The sequence below is a fragment of the Mustela lutreola genome, chromosome 16 (genome assembly GCF_030435805.1).
Source record: "Mustela lutreola isolate mMusLut2 chromosome 16, mMusLut2.pri, whole genome shotgun sequence".
Lineage (NCBI taxonomy): Eukaryota > Metazoa > Chordata > Mammalia > Carnivora > Mustelidae > Mustela > Mustela lutreola.
The window spans coordinates 57,173,093-57,198,747 of record NC_081305.1 but is presented as its reverse complement, the minus strand read 5'-3'; the positions used below and the strand labels follow the sequence as shown (position 1 = coordinate 57,198,747).

The following is a 25,655-nucleotide window of genomic DNA, read 5'->3' as shown; positions in this document are numbered from 1 at the left end:
ATATATATATATATATACACACACACACACATATATATTTTAAGATTTTATTTACTTATTCTACAGAGATCACAAGTAGGCAGAGAGACAGGCAGGGGGCGGGTGGGGAAGCAGGTTCCCCACTGAGCAGAGAGCTTGATGTGGGGCTCAATCCCAGGACCCTGAGATTATGACCTGAGCCAAAGGCAGAGGCTCAACCCGCTGAGCCACCCAGGTACCCCAGGTGACTACATTTTTTTTAATTTTTAATTTTATTTATTTGACAGAGGTCACAAGTAGGCAGAGAGAGGCAGAAGCAGGCTCCCCGCTGAGCAGAGAGCCCGATGCGGGGCTTGATCCCAGGACCCCGAGATCATGATCTGAGCCGAAGGCAGAGGCTTAACCCACTGAGCCACCCACCCAGTTGCCCCCAGGTGACTACATTTTTAAGGACTCTTTCAAATCTGAAATTTTGACTTTACAAAAAGGGACCTCAAAAATTTCTGTGTGTTCAGGGTGCCTGGGTGGCTCAGTGGTTAAGCGTCTGCCTTCTGCTCAGGTCATGGTCCCGGAGTCCTGGGATTGAGCCTGCATCCGGCTCCCTGCTCCGTGAGAAGCCTGTTTCTCCCTCTCTCACTCCCCGTGCTTGTGCTCCCTCTGTCGCTGTGTCTCTGTCAAATAAACAAATAAAATCTTAAAAAATTTCCATGTTTTCAGAGACTCATTATGCAATTCTGCTGCTGTTCAGAAGAACTTCAGTTGGTTCTGCAGGCACCCATTTGCTGTAATAGTAACTGAGGATTCACTGTGTTGTGGAGGCCAAACCTGATCGTCTCATGTAAGGACCAGTTTATTGTAGTGTTGCTAGCGGTTGATGGAGTTTGAATCTCAGTGGCAGAAATTCTTGTTTAACCTTGGATATACATTCCTTCTCTGTGCTTTCGTTTCCTCATCTGTCAGATGGAGATAATCTATATTATAAGATTGTTGAGAATTAAATGAGATAATGCGTGGAGGCACCCAGCCGGCTCAGCTGGAAGGGGACTCGACTCTTGATCTCAGGGTCGTGAATCTAAGGTCTACCTTGGGTGTAGAGACTACCTAATAAACAAATACACAAAAAATGAGATAATGCATGAATAGTGCCTATGCTCAGAAAGCACTCAGTAAATTACAGCTACAATGATTTGACAAGTATAAATCATAAGCAACAAAAGAAGGGAAGCTACATAGGAAATAGGTTGAGATAAATAAGGCAGATGTAAAGTAAACATCAGTGGGACAAATGGAGACTCCAGAAGAATGAGGAAGATTGTAGGGGCAACAGTCTTAAGTTCTGTTTTGGATTCTGGAAGACACTGAAGGAAATGTAATGAATGGGCAGTTAGATGGAGCAAGATTGTAGATTTAAGTGAAAAGTACTTTACAGTTAAGTGAAGATGAGTTTCTGTCTGAAGGAGAAAATGGTCTGATCTGCCAAATGTGTTTGGCCTCATCATTTACCTGGTTGCACTGACTAGAAATCTAGACATTCTTTTTTTTTTTTTTTAAAGATTTTATTTCTTTATCAGAGAGAGAGAGAGGGAGAGCGAGTGAGCAGGCAGACAGAATGGGAGGCAGAGGGAGAAGAACAGGCTCCCCGCAGAGCAAGGAGCCCGATGTGGGATTCGATCCCAGGACGCCGGGATCATGACCCGAGCCTAAGGCAGCTGCCCAACCAACTGAGCTACCCAAGCGTCCCAAATCTAGACATTCTTTATTCATTTGTGCCCATTATTCCTATGTCCCATCTGTTGGCAAGTCCTGTCAGCTCCGCTTCATACTATCTCAGTCACCTTTCTTCCTTTTTTTTTTTTTTTCTTTTAAAGATTTTATTTATTTATTTTACAGACAGAGATCACAGGCAGGCAGAGAGAGAGGGGGAAGCAGGCTCCCCGCTGCGCAGAAAGCCCGATGCGGGGCTCGATCCCAGGACTCTGGGACCGTGACCTGAGCTGAAGGCAGAGGCTTTAACCCACTGAGCCACCCAGCTGCCCCCCCCCCCCTTTTAAAAAAGATTTTATTTATTTATTTGAGAGAGAGAACATGAGAGTGGGGTGAGGGGCAGAGGAAGAAGCAGTCTTCATGCTGAGCAGGGAGCCTAATGTGGGACTCAATCCCCGGACTACAGTATCATGGCCTGAGCTGAGGGCAGTCGCTTAAACTGACGGAGTCACCCAGGTGGACCAACCTTTCTTCATTTTTTTTTTTTTTTTCCTTTCCTCATTTCTAAGTCCAGCTTACGCTCATCATCTCTCACAACACCCTCAGTAGTCCCTTCAACTGTTCTCTGTTCCACTCTTGACTGTATAATCCAGTCTCCATACAACAGCCAGATTGATTAAAAAAAAAAAAATCAGATCACAGCCAGTTCTCTCCATAAAGCCTTACAGTGATTTCCTCTTATATTCAGAATAATCCAAAGCTTTTAAAATCCATTGCCTTTCATGCCCTGCCTTGTCTGATCTTGCCTGCATCTCCTTGGTTCACTTCATTCAAGTTCTTGATTCTTTCTGTTCTCAAATATGCTGAACCTCTCTCCGGCCTGGAGACTTGGTGCTTACCCTACTTGAAATAGTCTTTTTTTTTTTTTTTTTTTTTTAAAGATTTTATTTATTTATTTGACAGAAATCACAAGTAGATGGAGAGGCAGGCAGAGAGAGAGAGAGGGAAGCAGGCTCCCTGCTGAGCAGAGAGCCCGATGCGGGACTCGATCCCAGGACCCTGAGATCATGACCTGAGCCGAAGGCAGTGGCTTAACCCACTGAGCCACCCAGGCGCCCCAGTCTTTTTTTTTTTTTTAAAGGATTTTATGTATTTATTTGGTAGAGACACAGAGAGAGGGAACACAAGCAGGGGGAGTGGGAGAGGGAGAAGCAGGTTCCCTGCCGAGAAGGGGGCCCGATGCGGGAATCCATTCCAGGACCCTGGGATCATGACCTGAGCCGAAGTCAGAGGCTTTAACCCACTGAGCCACCCAGGTACCCCCAGTCTTAGGAATTCTTAATCATGAGTGGAATTCAGTTGGCTTGACTTAACTTGCAGTATGTATTGGGAATTCAAAGGTTGTAATAAAAAAGGCTCTGGTTCCTTCCTCCTCAGAAATTTAAAAGGTATTCCTGTGGCAGTAAAAGGTAAAAATGAGAGAGCCTAATCAGCAAATATTTATTTAGAACATACTGTGTACAAGACAACATGGAGGGAGACATTGAAAGAGGAAAAATCATAGATTATGGTCAGTTCTATATTCCAATTCCAGTCTGGCTACTCAGCTGTGAGAGCTTGGACACCTTTTCTGAGCCTCAGTTTTCTCTCTACTCTAGGCCTTCCTTTCCTATGGAAACGTGATGGCCTACTCTGATGTCTGTGGAGCCCTTTCGACTTCTAGAGTGAGAAATTGTATGCAGTACTTAGGGTGTGTGTGCTTTTTTCCCCCAAAAGAAACATTGAAGAACCATAATCAAAGTTACTGTTTTGAATTTATTTTAAGTAGGCCTCATACCCGATGTGGGGCTTGAGCTCAGGATCCTGAGCTTGAGTCATGTGCTCTACTGACTGAGTCCCAGTAATCAAGGTATCAGTGAGGTAATATATGTAATATACCTAGTTCGAACCTAGTGAGCCCTCTGTAGCTGGTCATTACTGCCATTGTGGCTACCGGTGCACTCTCTGCATAACCTGTCATGATGTGATTTTACATTTATTTTTGTGGTATTGAGAGGTGGTATAACTTGAAGAGTACAGACTTGGGAGCAGTATTTCCGAGCTGATGCCTACTTTGCCATTTAATAGTTGTTCTTTAACAACTCTGTTCTCAGTATCTTAGTTTCCTGTTGGTGCTGTAACAATTACCACCAACTTAGTGGCTTAAAACAATACAAATTTATTATCTTGCAGTTCTGGAGGTCAGAAGTCTGAAATTAAAAAAAAAAAGTCTGAAATCAGTTTAACTGGGCTAAAATCAAGGCGTTGACAGGGCCATGTGCCCTGTGGAGGTTCTAGGGGAGAGTATTTTTGCTTGACTTTTCGAGCATGAAGAAGCCAACTGTGTTCCGTAGCTGGTGGCCTCTTCATTTCCATAGCCAGCAGCACAGCATCTTCTGACCCTTCTGCCTCCTTCTTATAAGGACCCACCCAGGTAATAATCTAGATTAATCTCTCCATTTCGGAATCTTAATTTAATTACACCTAAGTCCCTTTTGTCATGTAAAATAATTTATTCACAGGTTCCAGGGATTAGAGCGTGGACTTCTGAGGGTAGGGTGGGGGTAGGGAAGGTTGCTCACAGTTTGTTTGCAAAATGAGAGTTAACAGTGCCTTTCTTTTTTTTTTTTTTTTTTTAAGACTTTATTTATTTATTTGACAGAGAGAAATCACAAGTAGACAGGGGCAGACAGAGAGAGAGGGAAGCAGGCTCCCTGCTGAGCAGAGAGCCCGATGCGGGACTCGATCCCAGGACCCTGAGATCATGTCCCAAGCTGAAGGCAGTGGCCTAACCCACTGAGCCACCCAGGTGCCCAATAGTGCCTTTCTGACAGAGTTTTTTTTTTATTATTACTTATTTGTTTATTTATTTAATTTGACACAGAAGCACAAGCAGGGGGAGCATCAGGCAGAGGGAGAGGGAGAAGCAGGTTCCCTGCTCAGCATGGAGCCAGAAGTGGGGCTGGATCCCAGGACACTGGGATCATGACCCGAGCCCAAGGCAGATGCCCAACCGACTGAGCCACACAAGCGCCCCTTTCTGGCAAGAGTTAATACACATACATTGCTTAGAACAGTGCTTGGCATACAGTTAGAGTTCAGTAAGTGTTACCTTTTGTTATCTTACTCTTTCTAATGGCTACCTCGTTTTCCGTGGTGCGTGTGCACCAGAGTAGTGTGGCCTCAGAGCCCACTATCTGAATCGCTCTCCCTTATTATTGTCCAAATCAACTAGCCGATTATTATCCACTTCCTAGCTATGTGTCCTTGGGTAAGCGTGTCCTTGGGTAAGCTAGGGAAATTCTTTTTTTTTTAAAGATTTTTTTTTTTTTTTTTAAGATTTTATTTATTTATTTGACAGAGAGAAATCACAAGTAGGCAGAGAGGCAGGCAGAGAGAGAGGAAGGGAAGCAAGCTCTCCGCCGAGCAGAGAGCCCGATGCGGGACTCGATCCCAGGACCCTGAGATCATGACCTGAGCCGAAGGCAGCGGCTTAACCCACTGAGCCACCCAGGTGCCCCAGATTTTATTTTCATTATTTGACAGAGATCATAAGTAGGCAGAGAGGAAGGGAAGCAGGCTCCCTGCTGAGCAGAAAGCCCCATTCGAGGCTCGATCCCAGGACCATGGGATCCGGACCTGAGCCGAAGGCAGAGGCTTTAACCCACTGAGCCACCCAGGCGCCCCCAGGGAACTTCTTTGTGCCTGTTTTCTCAGCTGCAAAGTGGGGATAAGGAGATACCAGCTCATAAGATTGTCATGAGAATTATGTAACAGTACACAGAACGAGTGTGTAGCATGGGGCGCCTGGGTGGCTCAGTGGGTTAAAGCCTCTGCCTTCGTCTCAGGTCATGATCCCAGGATCCTGGGATTGACCCTGCTTCAGACTCTCTGCTCAGCGGGGAGCCTGCTCCACCCCCCACTCTCTCTGCCTGCCTCTCTGCCTACTTGTGATCTGCCAAATAATAAAAACTTAAAGAAAAAGTGTGTAGCATGTGGTGAATCTTCAATGTATGTTAGCTATTATTATTTTATTATGTACCAGATTTATGTAATTCTGGTGATGGACACTTGGGTTTCTTTTGGTGTGTCTATTCCATACTGTTCCAGTAAAATAAGTTGTAAGCACATAGATGCTAGGTATACGATGGTTTCTGGAACTTATATTTAAAAGGAGGTGGCAGTGAACATATAAACAAAGAGTGTAATTCCAGATAGAAGTGGATGCGGACATAAATTGGGATTAGGTGGCCAGTGTGGACTTCTAAGGTGGTGAGTTGAGACCTAAAGAATTGACTACTGGTCAAGTTTTAAGGCGGGAGCTGGGGTGTAGGCAAACAAGCAGCTCGAAGAGTGCGATGAGCCTGAGATGGGAGGGGTTCCCAGGGCTTTAGGTAAGGAACTTGCAGGGGGAGCCACTGAACAGTTGGAGCAGGAGAGGGGCATAATCTGATTTAAAAGCTCTTTCTTCCTGAGTTGGGGGTAGCAGATTGTAGGGGGCTAGAGTAGAAACAAGGAGGCCAGGTATAAAGCTGTCATAGTTCCGTAGGCGAGAAATGGTGGTGGCTGTGAGGGTGGGGGGAAGTGGATGGGTGCTGCTGCTGTGAACACATCAGTACATGACCTGGGTGCACACCGGAGGATTTCCGCAGCATTCGTTCCTAGAAGGGGAACTGTTGTGTCAGAGTATGAATAACACTAGCTGACATTTACTAAGTGCTGACTGTGTTCCAGGTCCTATTTTAAGTGCTTTTTGTGTAATTGAGCCATACATTAGCTGTAAGCTCAGGACCTCTAGCATAGTTAAGGATTAAAAATACAAACATGATATTCAGTGTTGATGGCAGCTGAATGAAAAAAACATCCCGGGCGCCTGGGTGGCTCAGTGGATTAAGCCACTGCCTTCGGCTCAGGTCATGATCTCAGTGTCCTGGGATCGAGCCCCGCATCGGGCTCTTTGCTCAGCGGGAGCCTGCTTCTCTCTCTCTCTCTCTGCCTGACTCTCTGCCTACTTGTGATTTCTCTCTCTGTGTCAAATAAATAATAAATAAAATCTTTAAAAAAAAAAAATAAATAAATAAATAAAAAAAAAAAAAAAAAAAACATCCCAAGCAGGGCCTCCTGCGTAGCTCAGTTGTTAAGCATCTGCCTTAGGTTCAGGTCATGGGATCGAGCCCATGTCGGGCTCCCTGCTCAGCGGGAAGCCTGCTTCTCCCTCTGCTTGTATTCCCTCTCTCGCTGTCTCTCTCTCTCAAATAAATAAAATCTTTTAAAAAAAAATGGGGGGGGGGGTCCTGGGATCCAGCTGTAGGGCTCCCTTCTGAGCAGGGAGTCTGTTTCTCCCATCTCCCTCTGTCCGTCCCTCCACTCACGCTCCCCCCTGCGCCCCACCCCGGCAATGAATAAATAAGTAAAATCTTTAGGGGAAGGGAAGCAGTCAGAGTCTAGAGTTCTGTAGGATGTAGGAATTGTGGAGAGGCCACGTGGCTAAATGTGATTTTTGTCAGAGGCATTTATAGGTTGCAGTGCTCTAAGAGCTCAGAGGAAGGGGTGCTCACTTGAGTCGGCTGCGGTAAGAAGGACTTTTTGAGGAAATGGGATTTGAATTGGGTTTTGAAGTCTGGGGAAAAGCTCAACTAGGCCTAGAGAGGAGGAGTGTATTGCAGGTGTGTAGAATGTGGTGATCTAAAGTTGGCAGGTGGGAGATGGTCCTGGGATGGAGCACCTGCATTGGGCGCTCTGCTCAGCAGGGAGCCTGCTTCCCCCTCCCCCTCTGCCTCCCTCTCTGCCTACTTGTGATCTTTCTCTGTCAAATAAATAAATAAAATCTTTATTTAAAAAAGAATTTATTTATTTGACAGAGAAAGATCACAAGTAGGCAGAGAGGGAAGGGGAGAGGGAAGCAGGCTCCCTGCTGAGCAGAGAGCCCGACGACTCGGGGCTCCATCCCAGGACCCTGAGACCATGACTTGAGCCGAAGGCAGAGGCTTAACCCACTGAGCCACCCAGGCACTATTGTTATTATTATTATTTTTTTAAGATTTGTATTTATTTAAGAGACAGGGATGGGGGTGTGTGGGCAGGGGAAGCTCTGCCCACACACCCCCCAGTAGGAGGAGGGACAGAGGGAGAGAGACAGGCAGAATCCCTGCTGAGTGTGGAGCTCAGCGACAGATCCCAGGACCTTGAGATCATGAGCTGAGCCTAAAGTCAGCCGCTTAATAGACTGAGCCACCCAGGTGCCCCTTGTTTCTTGTTATAAGTAGGCTACAAGTCCAGCATGGAGTCCAGTGTGGGCTTTGAACTCACAGCCCTAAGATCAAGACCTGAGCTGAGATCAAGAGTCAGACACCTAACCGTCTGAGCCACTCGGGCACGTCACTGAGCCCTTTTGTAATTAAGGTAATGGGATTGAGAAGTTCAGTAAGTCCAAGTAATACACGTTGAGCATCTGTCATGTGCCAGGGATGATGCTAGATGCGTTTGCACACACATTTTGACCGGTTGTCAAGGGGATTAATCGACATGAAGTCACAATTGGTGTCCCCATTTTACAGCTGAAAAAACTGAAGTTTAGAGAGATTATGCATTTTGCCCAGATCACCCAGTTGGGAAGTGGCAGAACCAGAATTCAGAGCTAATTCTTCAGACCTAGAGGTCATTTAGTGATTGGCAGTGTCCTATTGCTGAAGGAACAGTGAAGAGAATAGAGTGTGAGAATTTAGTGGGTGTAGGGATTAGGAGGCCTATTGTTTGAAGATACAGTTTCCCAGGGGAGAGCTGGGCTATTCCAGCTGTATCTTTGAGGTAGTGGAGCAGCCACACAGGACAGAAACCCTGGAACTTGGCACCCTGGAATTCCAGGTGGGGCAGTGTCAGGTCCAGGTAAAGGGAAGACTTAGAGATTAACAGTGACAGCAGAAATCTGGAAGGTACAGCTAAATGCAGTCAACCTTTTTGATGTCAAAAGGTTTGGTATGTGTACTGTATTCTTTTTGGAAACATGGCCTATTAAATGTGCTGATTCTGGAGGGATAGGAGCTCCTCTGGAAGGACATAGCTTTTCTTCCTCCTTCCGCTCACTGGTATAAATCTGTGATGAGTGAAGTACTCATTGCCAGTATCTCTGTTATTTACCTTGCTTGTATCTTGTAAGCCCTCTTCCCGGTTCCCTCCTTTTTTAGGGAAGTGGGATTGTCTCTCTAAAGGCTTGTGTCTGCTAGCCTGTGGATGGCAGTGGAAAGGCCCCATAGAAGAAAAGCCATAATGGAGAAGCTGAGACCTGGACATACGCCTTTGAGGGAAATACTGTCAATATTCCGTCCCTGCTCATTTTACCCTTGGGTTGTATTAGCGAAAGAAATCCAGTGTTTGCGAATTTGAAGGATGAGTGCGGCATCCTGTTTTGTCAGCCACCATCCTCATTAAAGATCTCTAGTCTAATTACATGCAAGTATCCATAATTATTATTTTTTTTTTAAAGATTTTATTTATTTATTTGACAGAGAGAAATCACAAGTAGACGGAGAGGCAGGCAGAGAGAGAGAGAGAGAGGGAAGCAGGCTCCCTGCTGAGCAGAGAGCCCGATGTGGGACTCGATCCCAGGACCCCGAGATCATGACCCGAGCCGAAGGCAGCGGCCCAACCCACTGAGCCACCCAGGCGCCCCAGTATCCATAATTATTAGAACCATTTTTAGAAGAGCTGCTTCATGTTCTCCTTAATATTAGTGCAAGTTGAAAAGCTACTCATTTCATAAATTTTTAAAAAATTTTATTCACTTATTTGCCAGAGAGAGTGAGTGAGCAAGCTCATGTAAGTAGGGGGATGGCAGGCAGAGGGAGAAGCGGGCTCCCCGCTGAGCAAGGAGCGGGATTGGACTCCATCCCAGGACCTTAGGATCATGATCTGAGCCTAAGACAGCTGCTTAACTGGCTGAGCCACCCAGGTGTCCCCAGACTTTTTTTTTTTTTTTAAAGATTTTATGTATTTTAGAACACATGCATGAGTGTGTGGTGGAAGAACAGAGGGGGAGGGAAAGGGACAAGTAGATTCCTCGTTGAACATGGAGCCCTCTCATGGTTTGGTCTCAGAACCCCGAGATCATGACCTGAGCTGAAATCAAGAGTCAGTTGCCCAACTGACTAAGCCATCCAGGCTCCCCTAAGTCCAGACTTTTTTGGTTTGTTAGTTTTAAGATTTTGTTTATCCATTTGACAGAGAGACATCATAAGCAGGTGAAGCAGCAGTCAGAGGGAGAGGGAGAAGCAGACTCCCCACCGAGCAAGGAATAAGATGCGGGACTTGATCCCTGGACCCTGGGATCATGACCTGAGCCGAAGACAGAGGCTTAACTGACTGAGCCACCCAGGCACCCCCCCAGACTTTTTGAGATAGCTGGACCTCTGACTACCTTTCTTAAAATCTCAATCTTTTTTTTTTTTTTTTTAATATTTTATTTATTTACTTGACAGAGATCACAAGTAGGCAGAGAGGCAGGCAGAGAGAGAGGAGGAAGCAGGCTCCCTGCTGAGCGGAGAGCCCGATGTGGGGCTCGATCCCAGGACTCTGGGATCATGACCTGAGCCGAAAGCAGAGGCTTTAACCCACTGAGCCACCCAGGCGCCCCTAAAATCTCAATCTTTTGTGACTTTATAGACTAGGATGATCAAACACTTTCCAAATACACCCTCTTTAATGCCACCCTGTTTTTGCTCATACTACCCCTTTTCACCTTTTCTTCTGCTGCTCTACAAGTCCAAGCCTTCATTCTCTCTCGCCTTAACTGTGACACCCTTATCCCTCCAGGAATCCGGCCCACCCCTGCCAAGGCTTTCTGTTGTGCTTAGATAAAATTCAGCACTTACAGTGCTTGTAGGAGCCTTCGTGATATGGTCCAGGTCCACTTCCTACCATTCTTACCTTTGCTCACTGTTCTTCAGCTACTGTCCTTTCTGGCCCTGAAACATGCCAGGAACTCTTCCGCTTCAGGCCTTTTATACTTGCTGCTTTGGTACTTGCTCTTCTCCCAAATATTTGTATATTTGTCCTTCATTTCATTTTTATTTTTGCTCAGCACCTTCTCAGAAAGGTCTTCATGATCTGTCTGAGTAAAATAGCATCCTCCAACACTCTTGATCTATATCCTGCTTGATTTCCATCACTTCTTTTTTTTTTTTTTTTTTAAAGATTTTATTTATTTATTTGACAGAGAGAAATCACAAGTAGATGGAGAGGCAGGCAGAGAGAGAGAGAGAGGGAAGCAGGCTCTCCGCTGAGCAGAGAGCCCGATGCGGGACTCGATCCCAGGACTCTGAGATCATGACCTGAGCCGAAGGCAGCGGCTTTACCCACTGAGCCACCCAGGCGCCCTTTCTTTTTTTCTAAGTAAGCTCTTCTGTGCCCAAGTAAGCTTGAACTTATGACCCTGAGATCAGAGTTGTTCTACAGGCTGAGCCAGCCAGGCCTCCCTGATTTTCATCACTTTTTGACATCCTATATCTCTGTCTCTTCCATAAAATAAAAGCTCCACAAGGGCAGGGATTATGTCTGTCTTGTTCACTGCTCTATTTCTATACCTTAGAGGGGTGCCGGCATAGTAGGTGCTCAGTAAATATTTGTTGTATGAATTGTTCTTTGCAGGATGGATCAGAGCCTGTCTCTTTCCTGGATTTTATCCATGATGCTTCTTTGCATTTAATGAAAACCAAAATTACTTCGCTGTTATTGTGACTTGTTCTGTTTTTCAATAATTCGGTGAAACTTTCACTGTTCTCTGTCACCTGGTTAACAGTGTCTGCCTTACAGGCTGCGGGCCTCCCGGGTGCTTCTTGTCGGCATGAAAGGACTCGGGGCTGAAATTGCCAAGAATCTCATTCTGGCAGGAGTGAAAGGACTGACCATGTTGGATCCTGAACAGGTGAGATGTTGGGCGACTTCCTCACTCTTCCTTCATGGTCTCCCCTCTTCAGTATAAAACACTTGGAGGTGTCGTGAATTTCTGGGTGCCCCTGCAGGCTTGTGAAACGAGGGCTGGCATTAGTGGAGCTGTGGCCTCACGGCCCTGGCACGTCCTAGGTGGTCAGCTCCTATCTCCTGTCTCCTCCTTGTGCTTTAAAGCATAGTTAGTCTCTCCCTTGGAGGGTAACTTTGAGGAGGAGAGGGGTGGTTTTCTACTTCATACGTATAAACCGCCTGCGTGACTACTTAAAATTGCACAAAGCCTCGGGGCTTTGTTATGGTGTAGCTGGCTGGCCTTTACCCCGCAGTGATCCTGCTTTAGAAGGTTTGAGATGCGGCTCAGGACTATGTAACATTTGAGAGGTATCTCAGGAGAGCTTCATGAATTTGGAAAACAGTGGGTGGGAGAGAATGGATGCAGACTGCTTAGCATGGTGCTTACACATAATAAACATCTGATAATAATTCTATGGCATACCATTTAATTGAAGATATGGTAGTCATTCTCATCTCCTATGTAGATTTCTCTGACCAGTTTTTCCAAGGTGAAAATAACTTCTTTCTCTTACATTCTCATGCTTCAGTGTTTTAATTTTCTTTTATGGAAAATTCCAAATATATGCAGAAGTAGAATAACATTGGATACCTCATCTATATGACTTCTACAGATAACAGTATTTTTTGGGGGGGGTCTATTTTTTTGGACAGTATTTTAAAGCAAATTCTAGAAATCATGTTGTTGTTTAAGATAAAATACTCGAAAGATTGTGTCATCACATGATACTCTTGGTGTCTTTTCTTGTAGGCGATGAACATGCTAAGTAGCCACACAGTGAGATGTAGGCTCTGTGGAAGAAAGCAGATGTTGATGAAATTTTTTAAAGCTCATCTGTCTGGGTTTCAGGAGAAAAGTAGTATCAGGATTTAAAAGAAGTTCTCCTGCAATGAAGAGAAATGTGGGTTGCCTCACTTAATATCAATCACAAATTGATTTTTGATTTGAATTAAAAACCTTCTAAGGAAAGAAAGTTCTTGGAAGCAAACTGCGGGCGGAGCAGTTGCCCTGATGACATCTCCCCAACCACAGTGCCCCCTAGAGGCTTTTGGAGAGAGAACTTGTTTGCCGTTTAGAGAGGGTCAGAGCAGAGAGAGCCAGGGAAGGATGGTTCCTAAATGTGGAGGCCTGTAGTCTGGGAAACTGAAACCAGATGGGGATGATGACTTCCTCATCTGGTTGCAGGACTCAGAGAATGGGGAACGATGATAGAATACTGAGGTGTGACAGAGTGCTGTTACTGCCGCAGGACAGCGATGGGTGCCACCCAGTGTTGGAGTGAACAGGCTGACTGTTACCCCTGCCGTCTTCACTTTGAGGACTTGCAGTGCCTTCCATGTACTGAAATGAAATGAAATGCCTAATTCCTCTGACTGGTTTTCAAGACCTAATATAGCGGTTCTCCGTCCCATCTGTGGTTTGAGTATTTGGGGGATTTGTTAAAAATAAAGGTTCTTGGGGCTCCTGGGTGCCTCAGTGGGTTAAAGCCTCTGCCTTCGGCTCAGGTCATGATCCCAGGGTCCTGGGATTGAGCCCCGCATCGGGCGCTCTGCTCAGCGGGGAGCCTGCTTCCTTCTCTCTTTGCCTCCCTCTCTGCCTAACTTGTGATCTCTGTCAAATAAATAAATTTAAAAAAAAAATCTAAAATATAAAAAAAGTTCTCCAGGTGAGTCTAAAAGTCAGGGAGAGTTGAGAACCACTTGCTTCATGTAAACTGGGCCCAGTCAGCTTACCCAGCCTGACTCTTACCTCATAAATTTATGGACACACTTTGATGGTTCTGCCTTTTGGAATTTGCTTGTGTTTTTTTTCCCCCTGACAAGGACCATCCCAGGGAGACTGTGCTACCTAGTGCAAAAGCTCTGGAATTTTGCAGATTTGGACTCAAATCCCACATCCTCAAGCTGGGCGAGAGGCTTTATTAACTTCTCAGGGACTCAGCTTGCTAATTAATTAATTATTTAATTATATTAGTAATCTCTATATCAAGTGTGGGGCTCAGACTTGCAGCTCTGAAATTAAGAGTCTCGTGCTCTGCTGACTGAGTAGGCCAGGTGCCCCGCAGTTTGCCCATCTATAAATCAAGGATGTTAATTCCTGTCCTTCAAAGTTCAGAGTGTTTTGTTTACATCAACAAATATCCTAGAGTACCTGTGTACCTGTAGGCTACCCTATCTAGACACTGGTGATACAAAGATGCACAAAATTGGGTTCCCATTCTCAAGATTTCTTTAGAAACCAGAGCAGGCTCCTAGACTCAGGTTGTGGTAGGGGGACATGAAAGGCTTGCTGGAGCTGTGATCTTAGCTGTGATCTTAAGGAACAAACAGAGATTTCTCAAGTTGAAGGGCGGTGTTTTAGGCGGAAACATTAGCAGTGGCATAGAACAGCATGGCAGAAGTAGAATATAACAAGCAGTGCTATTTGGTATTTTTAGAATGAGAAGCCCAAAGTGGTGTGTGTGTGTTGGGGGATTGCAGGTTGTCGGTCAATTCCAAATCATGAAGGCCCTGCTAGGAAGCCTTGCTTGTACTCAATCCTCTGGGCAGTAAGGATTCGTTAAAGAGTTTCAATATGGAATGGGTGACTTGGTCAGTTTCAGGCCTCCTGTAGAACACTAGTCACTGTATATGATCTGTACAAGATAACGGGCTGAAGACCACCTAGAAGGCTGCTTTAGTAGTTTAGGTAAAAAATAAAAAGGGTCTGAATAATAGCACTAGTGGCAGAAAAGACAAGAAGCACACAGAGGTGATAAACAGGAGGTGGTAGAATCAGTGGGATCATACACGGGAGCATAGGGAAAGCAAGCACCTGTGGATGCTTCCGGCAGGTGTTGGATACTGTGCTAAGAGCTGTAGTTGTATCTCATTTAGTCCTCAACTCTGAGATGTAGAGATTGTCATCCTTATTTTACAGATAAGAGATCTGAAGAAAGGGAAGTGAATTACTGGCCCACTCAAGGTCATAGTAGATGGTGGTATGACCAGCACCCCGGGAGTCGGACTCTTGGTAGAGCCTGTGCTCTTAGCTACATCATCGGGTGGCTGTTATCAAGGATATAACAAGACTATAAAGATTGGGGTTTCTGGCTCAAGTAATTGGATGGGTGGTTGTTGGGCTCATCAACTGACCAGAAAATAGAGGAATTGAATATGAATATTCAGGAGGAGATATCTGGTGGGCAGTTAGACTCTGATGGACGAGGAAGCAATCTGTGCCTGTAAGAACAGTTCGAGATATGCCAGCAGAAACTAGAGGTAGTGAGTTTATGGAGCTGTGGAGAACGGAGATATGAATGATTCTGAGATGGAGTTCGGGGGAAACCATACCCAAGAGGGTCCACGTGGAGACTGGCTGTCCAGTGTGGGAAGAATAGAGTGGCACTCATAGAGCGATTATAGAAAGTGTACTGCTTGTCTTACCCTCACTTCCCCTGTGAATCCCATACCCTTGCTTGTGCTCACGCAGTTCAGTAAGTGGCTGAGCTAGGATTTGAATCGAAGATTTGAATTCGACTTGAATTATTCCAGAGTCTTGCTCTTTTTTTTTTTTTTTTTTTAAGATTTTATTTATTTATTTGACAGAGAGAGATTACAAGTAGGCAGAGAGGCAGGCAGAGAGAGAGAGAGGAGGAAGCAGGCTCCCTGCTGAGCAGAGAGCCTGATGCGGGGCTCGATCCCAGGACCCTGAGATCATGACCTGAGCTGAAGGCAGCGGCTTAACCCACTGAGCCACCCAGGCGCCCCTCAGAGTCTTGCTCTTAAACCAGTATGATGTCCACCTCTCAGTGTGTAATGAGATCTGTGAAGAAGTAGGACAGCATGGGTCAAGGATACTACACTGTTTGAGGGCTGGCCTTGAATGGGAGGAAGACCAGCTCATTTTCTTGAAGAAAAGGTGGTAAGCGATAGTTGGCTGGAGGAGAGGAGGGAGATTGCTTGTATTGTCTTGTTGAAGGTAGCAAGGTCATACTAGAGATTAATTATTAAATTAGATATTGGATATGTGAAGAAATGCTGTGAACGGAATGGAATCTGTAATTGTATTGGCAGCTATCAGGTGATTTTATTTTATTTATTTATTTTTAGAAGACTTTATGTATTTGACACAGAGCGAGTACAAGCAGGGGGAGCAGCAGGCAGAGGGAGGGGGAGAAGTAGGCTCCCGCTGAGCAGATAGCCCAATGTTGGGCTCCATCCCAGGACCCTTGGGATCATGACCTGAGCTGAAAGCAGTCACTTAACCGACTGAGCCACCCCGTCACGACCCTGTCAGGTGATTTTATCATCTGTCTTTGAGGCTCTCTGCTGACATCCAGCCTTGTGGGTGAAATCCTCCATTTACTTAAGCCCTTCTCATCTCTCCTCCTTTCTGAACTTTAATTGAATTTAAGAGTTAATTTCAGGCATTCTTAATTGTGACTGATTTTGGCACTGGTCTGATTTTATTTATTTGATAGAGCACAAGCAGGGGGAGTTGCAGAAGAAGAAGCAGACTCCCCACTGAGAAGGGAGCCTGCCTCGACACTCAGTCCCAGGATTCTGGGATCATGACCCCAGCCGAAGGCTGATGGTCAGCTGACTGAGCCACCCAAGTGCCCTAGGGACTGCATCTTTTAAACTACTATTGTTTGTCTCCAGATGTTTAAAATTGGGAACATAGTAGGTATTTGGAAAATTCTTAACCACTGACAATTTTATCATTTTTTTAGCAGTTACAAATTTAAAGAAGAAAGTGTGAACTTTTCTGTTTAGAGTGAATTTTCTTTATAAACACAAGGGGGTGCTCTTTAACTATCAATGCCAAGTAAACAAAGTTCAATATCTTTACTTAAAGCCTCTGAAGGAGTGTAGGGAGTCTGCATTAGGCAAATTCCTGCAGGAACAATAATACAATTAGATGGTAGATATTTTCGCTATCCTTGAAAACTGACTGGTTTGTTGTTTTCAAGAATTTGTTTTCTCCCTAAAATTCAGGTATTAAAACAGTGCTATTTCTAGGTATCTCCAGAAGACCCCGGGGCTCAGTTCTTGATCCGTACTGGATCTGTTGGCCGCAACAGGGCTGAAGCCTCTTTGGAACGGGCCCAGAATCTCAACCCCATGGTGGACGTGAAGGTGGACACTGAGAATATAGAAAAGAAGCCGGAGTCATTTTTCACTCAGTTTGATGCTGTAAGTCCCATAAAGAGTGTAAAATCCGTAGGTTTAGTACATTGCAGTCTTGAGTCTGACATTGCCTCGGTGTATGTGCCTTGCTAGCGTGGTGCCTTTCCGTGTTGACTGTGTTGGTAGTGGATGCAGTCTGTTGGATCTGCTGTGGCTGTTTGTGACTTGATGTCTGCTGGTTTCTTCTTTGGGCATATGTTCCCTCAAGACCAGGTTTCATCATTGGTGTTTGTACTCCTTCCAGCATCTTTCCATATAGCTTCGATACATTTTACTGCAAGTGTTTTCTCTGGAAAACAAGTTGGTGGTTAATTTCTGTAGTAGAGGCATTTTTTTGTTGTTGTTGTTAGAAATATCAAACTACAGCTTGTGTTTTGTCTTAAAAAAGAGCACACCTGATCTTGGTCTATGTCTGTCTCTTTCACACAGCCACTTTGACCATGTTGCCATGGATAACTAGACACATTCCCTGTAGTCATAAGCCAAATGAGGCATATCCAGCCTCATTTGGTTTCACTGCCAGATCTATGCAGAGGTGAAAGGATAAGTTAAATTTTGTTTCAGCACTTGTGACCTTTCAGACATGGTTCCCTGTACCCAGGAAAAGCTAAACAAATGTTGGGTAACCGTGGAATAGTCACAGATGATCTGCTTGGTTTTTAAACGAGAGGCCCGTTACACGAGAGGTTAGAGTCTGGGCTGGGTAGTTTGTTTTTCCACACTGTTACATTTCATATGTGCATCTGTTCAAATGTGTGCTTGGAATGATGGATCATCTGTGCGTTTTGTCTTTTTTTTAATTTAATTCATTCTATTTTGTAACTCCCAAGTATTGGAACATTTTCTGTTTGGACATAAGTCTTCTCTTCATTTCTTTATCCATAGTAACCACATTTGGTTAATTCTAGGTGTCCCTTGCATTTCTAGCACTTAGAGGGTTGGTTAGAACCGAAGCCCGGGCTGGTGGGTTGTATAAAGCATGTGCATGGGGTGGGGATAAATGCCTCAGGGGCCTCGTGTTTCTGGCCTCTTAGATTTTACCCTCATTTTTCACTCTGCAGGGTTCCATTTGGTCAACGTTGCATGTTCAACTGTGGTGTGGCTGTCTTGCCTTTTATTTATTTATTTATTTATTTATTTATTTTTTAAAGATTTTATTTATTTATTTGTCAGAGAGAGAGCGAGCGAGAGCGAGCATAGGCAGACACAGTGGAAGGCAGAGTCAGAGGGAGAAGCAGGCTCCCTGCGGAGCAAGGAGCCCGATGTGGGACTCGATCCCAGGACGCTGGGATCATGACCTGAGCTGAAGGCATCTGTTTAACCAACTGAGCCACCCAGGCGTCCCGGCTGTCTTGCCTTTTAGACTTGCTTTTTTTTTTTCCCCTTGGGTGTTTTCTGTGTTCAGAAGAAAATGTGCAGTTTAGAAGTTGTCTTCGTGACCCTTATCCCAAAGGTTTTCCTGAAAAGATCGTGTTTTATGCAGTAAAATTTAGCTATTTGCAGTACCTCCACTTTTTGGAACGCAACCTAGAGGCCTCAGAGCAACATTGATAAGTCTGTTGAGTGAATCACCAGTTCATTGTCTAGGTCTGAATGGAAGGTCACTTGGTGTGTAACCTTTTCTTTTGTCCTTCAATTCAGATAAAGTTGCACGTTGAAAACTGTGGAAAACTGTGGAAAAATAATCTCAACATGACTTGTTTATCTTCTTTACCTTAACATATCAATCAAAAGAAGGGGGGAAAATGCCCTCGAATTTCATTGTGACCCCTGGGTGACTTAAAACTGGTTGTGCTTCTCATGATAGCTTATGCAGATTTTAACAGGTTAAATAATTTAGAAATAACTTACGCTAAGTTATTACTGTCTTCTTCCTTTTCATGAAAACTTTGAGATGTGGTTTATATGTGTTCATAGAACAGGGGAGATAAATCCGTGGAATGGCCTTACTTTCTAGTTAAACCCATTTGTTTTGATTGCAGTAAGTGGAGGTCTCGCAATTTACAGTTTTAGTGAAACCTGCAACTTTTCTTTTGTCTTCTAACCATAGGATCCAGGGAACCTGTTATACCAGTTGGAAACTGGCTTTAGACATGCCCAGAGAGACTGTTCACCAAGATTTATGTAGACATCAGGGCAGTGATTCACAGTTTGCAAAACTCACACCCCACCAATTCTTCCTTTCTGCAGGTTTGCCTGACTTGCTGTTCCAGGGATGTCATAATCAAAGTTGACCAGATCTGCCACAAAAATAGCATCAAGTTTTTTACAGGAGATGTTTTTGGCTACCATGGATACACATTTGCTAATCTTGGAGAACATGAATTCGTAGAGTAAGTTTTGGGAGAGGAGGGGAGAATGTAACATTTTCAGAAAAAAATACAGTTTTATTTACCAGTAGGAAACAGCCCATCTAAGGAAAGTATGCTTAGAACACTTGGAAACCCGTTCATTAACAGCTTACTGATTATGTAGGTTGTGTGTTGAGAATTATAGCAGATGTGGCCCCCCTTTCCCAAATGATGGTCTAATCTAAAGTGGAGTTCTTCTGGCAGTCGAATACACCCGGTGGGTGTTTGGGCAGCCTGGGCTTCGGGTGGCAAAACCACACCATCTGATTAGGGAAGGCTTTCTTACTTGGACTGTAAACACGTGCACCTCAGTTTTGGCCTCTGTGTTTCCAGGTTGATAATAAAATGAGTACAAAATAGCCAGGTGGGTAACTCTGAAGGCACAGTCAGCCAGAGTCTGTCTTCGGAAAGCTTCCAAGTCCAGAGACTGCACTGGTGGAACAAACAGACCTTATCCTCTCAGTTTGAGTATCAGGGTTGCAGAGCGTGGTGCTTCTTACATGATGGGACCTGCAGTGTTTGGAACTTACAGCTTCTAGATGAAAGATGGCAGATAATACCAGTATTGTAAAACTACCTGCGGTGGGGTTTTGGCTTTTATTTCTGACTACCTCCCTTGCTAATAAGAGGTAAAGAGAGGCACTGTGTGGTAGGTGAAGCTCCCTACCAAGGGTCAAGAGTTGCTTTCTTTTGTTCAGTTTCTTAGGCAGATCGCTGAAATTGCCCTGGTCTGCACATACCTCTTCTGTAAAATCGAGATCTGGGAAGGACAGCCATGTTCAAGATCTCTCGTAACTTTGGTGTTTTATGGCTTTCAGAAACTCTGTAGTGTTTCGGGCACGCTGTAAATGGATGGAGAAGGCATACTGGAGAAAAACAGGCCCAGATTTTTTATTTTTTTAAAGATTTTATTCATTTATTTGACAGAGATCACAAGCAGGCAGGGGTGGGGGGAAGCAGGCTCCCTGCTGAGCAGAGAGCCCAATGTGGGGCTCTGTCCCAGGACCCTGAGACCGTGACCTGAGCTGAAGGCAGAGGCTTAACCCTCTGCCCCACGCCCAGATTATTTTAATGTGAGCTCACCATGGCAGAGGGGAGAAATCGAAGTTTGGCTCTATTTCATGATTCCAGTGAAATTTATAAAGACTTTTTGAGAGCTTACCTTGTGCTGGGCAATGTATGCTAAGCAATTCGTTATTTCTTATCTTAAAATAATTCTGTCAGGTATTGTTATTCTCACATACCTGATTGATCAGGTAATCATTAGCCACTTTGGGATTGGAAACCACTCAGCTATACCTGACTGCAAAGCTTTTGCGCCCCCCCCCCCTTTTTAAGATTTATTTTAGGGAAAGAGCACACATTGGGGGAGGAGGGGCAGAGGCAGAGGGAGAGAACCTCAAGCAGACTCTGCTGAGCTTGGAGCCTGACGTTGTTTTGATCCCATGACCCTGAGATCACGGCCTGAGCTGAAATCAAGTCAGACACTTAACCCACTAAGCCGCCCAGGCGCCCCAAGCTTTTGCTCTTAGCCACCGTCCCATCACGTGAGCTGGTGAGGCTCTTCGGCGTGATTCAGAGAGTAGAGCTCAATTCCTTCCCTTGTCACCCTCTAGGGAGAAAACCAAAGTTGCCAAAGTTAGCCAAGGGGTTGAAGACGGACCTGATACCAAGAGAACAAAGCTTGATTCATCTGAAACTACTATGGTCAAAAAGGTATGTGTACTCTGAGGGGGGAATGATCAGAAGCCTTGGGGCCTTATGGGGGACAGGCAGTCACAACTGCAAGCAGGACGAGCAAGCATGTAGTCTTGACGGGAGGGGCCCGGACAAGCCGGACCAGTGCTTGTCCTACTCAAAGAGGGGGTGGCTGCTGCTTAGTGGGAGCCAGCTGTTGCCATGAAGGAGGATGGATGCAGTGATGCCAGGTATCAGTTTTTAACAGAGTCAGAAATAGATTTTTTTTAATAGGTTCTGTCCCAAACTATTTTTTCCCCCACACCCACCTGCCCCCCCTAAACTTTTTTTTTTTTTTTAAGATTTTATTTATTTGGAGAGAGAGAAATTACACAGGCACGCACAAGCGGGGGTGGGGGCTGGGGGGCAGCAGGCAGAGGGAGAGGCTCCCTGCTGAGCAGGGATCTGGATGCAGGACTTGATTCCAGGACCCTGGGATCATGACCTGAGCCAAAGGCAGATGCTTAATGGACTGAGCCATCCAGGTGCCAGTCCCAAACTTTATTTTTAAGCAAGCTCCCTGCTGAGCAGAGAGCCCGACTCGGGGCTCCATCCCAGGAACTTGGGATCATGACCTGAGCTGAAGGTAGAGACTTTAACTCTCTAAGCCACCCAGGTGCCCCTACTCCCAAACTTTTTAACATCAGCCACCTACTACTTTGGTTTGAATGCTCTTCTTTCACCCTGTAGAGGCTAAAGAGAACATGCCTGCAGGGCTTACTTGGTGTGTGGGCCGACGGGGGGGGGGGGGGGGGGGGCGGCTCTGGTATCTGGTATCTGGAGCAGTAGCAGAACTGTTACGGAGCAAAGGCCATGCCTCTTGCATAAAAGAAAGTTTTTTGGATAGACAGACAATTTAGGGAAATCCTACCTAAGTGGGCAGGAATACAGTTTAAAGTTTGAATTGTTTATGCTTTTCTTCTTTAAGATGAAGTTTTGGGGTCGGCTTTCCACCAGATAACCTTTTAGGAAGAAAGTCCTCAATGTTGACAAGTGTTATCATCCATTGTGTACTTTCTAACATAGTTTGTAGGGACGTAGGCTGTACTGGAGTTGGCGCAGAGATTTAAGTTCATTTTACAGCGAGAGAAGGGGCAGGGACTCGGCAGGAGAGGATCTTCTGAAGCTGGTGTTGGAATCTGAGAAGGGGGTCACGCGATGGGGGAGACAAGATGAAGGGGCCAGAATTGGTTTTGTCCCACTGAGGAGAGAGATGACCGAGCCCATATTTACTCTTTGCTTTGTAGATTTAAATGTGGAGAAAGAAAAACAGCTGGTCAGAGCTTCAAGTTAAAATTGCTCTAAAGGGGGGATTCTAAGAGTGCAGAAACCACAAAAAGAGACTGCAGAAACCACAGAAGTGGAACTCTTTGAGTTTCCAGCAAGGCTGGGCCGGAGATTTTCGTTTTCTTGCTCTTTATGTTTGTATTGGAAGAGTTTGATTGCTGTGAGTGTGATACAGAGGAATTATTAAGCCCTAATTTTAGTGTCTATTCACAGGACCATAATTACCCAGAGTGAACATTGGTGTTTTGGCCAAAACTTGGGTCCTTTTCTTCCTCCCTTTTCTTTCTTTTTGAGGCCCAGTCAAGCTTTATCTGAATAGCCCCGAGAGTTTGGTGGGGGGAGATAAATTGTTAACTAACGGAGGAGTACAAAAGCAGCTTTGTGGGTGCTGTCAATTTATAAATCACACCCTCTTACAAGTGTGACACTTGGCCTTGGTGTGAAGGGTTTTATGGCTTAAGGGCCTTCTCTGATTGAGGCGGGTCTTTCACATTCAAATGGAGAGAGCTCCCAGCTTTGTTAGCCCTTCACAGCTGGACGCTTCCCCTGGACTCAATACTGATGGTGCCCACTGGGGTGGATCTGGAAACCGCTCTGGGGAGCCACTTTATGGAGCTATGAGGGGAATGTGGGCAGCCCAGCCAGGCACCCGGTGGCCTTTGCGTACCATTCCTTGGGCTCTTCAGTCACAGAGCTCTTTGTGCGGCCTCTTCCTGCAGGGGCCGATTTTGAAGGTATCAAAATATTCCCCAGCTGACATTGTTAGTCAGCTGTTTCACTTGGACAATTCAGGCCTGGATTCCAACCTCGAGCCCTTAAGGTTGTGAGGCATTCAGTGCATTCCTGATGACAATCCCTGGGATTCCAAACCTTGTCTTTGTGCGGCCTCACTAAGAGCACTGTGGAAGGACGGGTGTGAGCTGGGTTTGGGCTCGGGCTTCGCCACCTCATAATAATAGGCCTCATCCATTTTGGCAGAGACTGCTCTGGGATTTTGAAGTTTTCTTCCAACTCAGAAATTCCTTGATTGAGATTATGCCCCTTCGCCTGAATTGTACAGAATAAGTAGTTGGGTTATGCTCAAAGTGCAGGATGGTGGGGAGGCAACCACTTCCTGTTTCCTGCGAAAGGCTTCTGGTTAGGGTTCCCTCCCCGCCCCCCCCTTTCCTTAGGTTCAACCAAATGTTGTATAGCCACTTTTGCTTCAAGGTACACATTGTGCTCCTAAATTAGAAACGTTAAAAAACAAAGAGGAAAAATAGACCTGTGGTTTTCACACCGCTTAGGAGGATACTGGGCCTTTCTAGCATATGTGTCATCATGATAAATACGAGAGTGGGAAAATGTGTAGCCCAGAGGTAGGTGCTCAGTAAGTAGTTGGCTTCCTGTGGTGCCCAGGAAAAGTCATGAGACAGAGTTCATCAGAATCAGGTCTCGGGCATAAGTTTAATAGAGACATCAGTACAAAGTAGGTAAAGGAGAGGGCAGTAGTTTTATAAGGAAATGTCCAGAAAGATTTCTCAGAGGAAGAATTGTCAGAGTTGGCATATGAAGGCAGGTCTGCAGAGCCAGGACTGGCATTTAGTCACAGGAAGTGGGATCAGCTGAAAGGCAGACATTGGAACAGAATGACTCTGGCTTCCTTTACCCCAAAGCAGCCAGCTCATTGTGTATCTTTGAAATGCAAGATGCCTACTGTGTGCGAGGCATTCTCTTGGGTGCAGGGAAGCGCATCCAGTCCTGTTGTCTCCTTAGAGCTGCTGCCGAAGCTAAGAGAAGTTCCTTGACTTGCCTGAGCTCCCGTGGTCGTGTAAGGTGGAGTGGAGGGGGAGGACAAGCCACAGTCTTGCCCTGCCGCCTAAAGTGTGAATTCCCTTAGAGTTTCTAGGATAATTTGAAGTTTTATGGTGATGATGAGATAAAATATGTGAAGATTGGGACCTTTCTGGAAAAGCCTTTAGGGTACAAGGCCACCCTCATGCTCCCTTGCTGCTGCTCTGTTTCTTTACTGTTAAGGGCTGCCAGATGCGAGTAGATGACCGGGAGTGGTTACTTTCCATCACGGCTATTTATTTATTTATTTATTTTTAAAGATTTTATTTATTTATTCGACAGACAGAGATCACAAGCAGGCAGAGAGGCAGGCAGAGAGAGAGGAAGGGAAGCAGGCTCCCTGCTCAGCAGAGAACCCGATGTGGGGCTTGATCCCAGGATCCTGGGATCATGACCTGAGCCAAAGGCAGAGGCTTAACCCACTGAGCCACCCAGGTGCCCCTCCATCACGGCTCTTTAAAAATTAAACACAACATAGGATTTGTTCTTGACATGCTAAGAAATACAGATTTAATTTTACCTCTGTTTCTGAAATAGTAAGGGACTAATTTGGGCACCGTTAATGCTCTTGTCATGAATCAGTTGTAAAATTCCACAGTTGACGAGTGATTCATTATTTTGATCCCCATTTCGGAGCAGTTTGTGGACGACTCATCTCCTCTTGCCCCCAAGCTGAAGGGAACATTCCAGGGACTGACCGCTCTCCTTCTTCACCTTGGTTCGTGATGCTGAGGGATCCTGTCAGTGTTTCCCCGTCAGAGTCTAGGCTCTTGAAGGGCTAGGCACTTTTGTTCACCGCTGTGCTCCTGGTGCAGTTCCTGGCACAGTCCCCGGGAGATGTCTGGTCACTATGTTGTGGCTGCTCCTGCCACATCATAGGACAGCTTTGGAGATCACTGTCATTTTAAAAAAGAATTACTGAGTTGACTTTCTTTGTGATCAACCAAGTGGGTTAATTAACCACCTGGCACATTAGTTGTTGTGGTTTACGTTACCTGAGCTGGGCTGAGAGAACAGAATTCTGGAGAGGACAAGGAACTTGGCCAGGAATATTAAGAAGTAGGTCATTGGGTTCCCTAGACCAGGGACCTTTAGGCCAGAGGTGTTCAAAGCCCTGCTGATTGTCCAAATCACTTGGTTTGGGGTGGGGGACAGGAAAGACAGGGTGCATATCGCAGAGCTGGGTAGAGTGCCGACAGCAGGTTTTCCAGGTAGGACAGATATGGTGGGGAGGCTGGTGGCCGTGGGGGTTTGGCATTTTACGCTTGAGGCAAGAGGTCTCTCCCAGCATCAGAGCACAATCCAGTGTATTTTTTATTGTGATATTTGATACTCTCAAATAATATGACATCAGTACAAATTAAAGATTTTTTTTTTTCATTTGAGAGAGAGAGAGAGGGAGAACATGAGAGGGGAGGTTAGAGGGAGAAGCAGACTTCCTATGGAGCTGGGAGCCCAATGCGGGACTCGATCCCGGAACTCCGGGATCATGACTTGAGCCGAAGGCAGAGGCTTAACCCACTGAGCCACCCAGGCGCC

General features: G+C 45.5%; 1 protein-coding gene across 7 annotated transcripts in view; it reads left to right on the top strand.

The window, feature by feature from the left end:
• Window positions 1–25,655, top strand: part of SAE1 (SUMO1 activating enzyme subunit 1) — a 97,608-nt gene that overhangs the window by 19,091 nt on the left and 52,862 nt on the right. For all 7 annotated transcript variants that reach the window (XM_059153182.1, XM_059153181.1, XM_059153180.1 and 4 more), the window contains 4 exons: window positions 11,530–11,641; window positions 16,741–16,914; window positions 19,099–19,241; window positions 20,876–20,975. In XM_059153182.1, coding sequence (XP_059009165.1) covers window positions 11,561–11,641; window positions 16,741–16,914; window positions 19,099–19,241; window positions 20,876–20,975 — 498 coding nt within the window. In that variant the 5' untranslated portion in view covers window positions 11,530–11,560. The remainder of the gene's footprint in view (window positions 1–11,529; window positions 11,642–16,740; window positions 16,915–19,098; window positions 19,242–20,875; window positions 20,976–25,655) is intronic.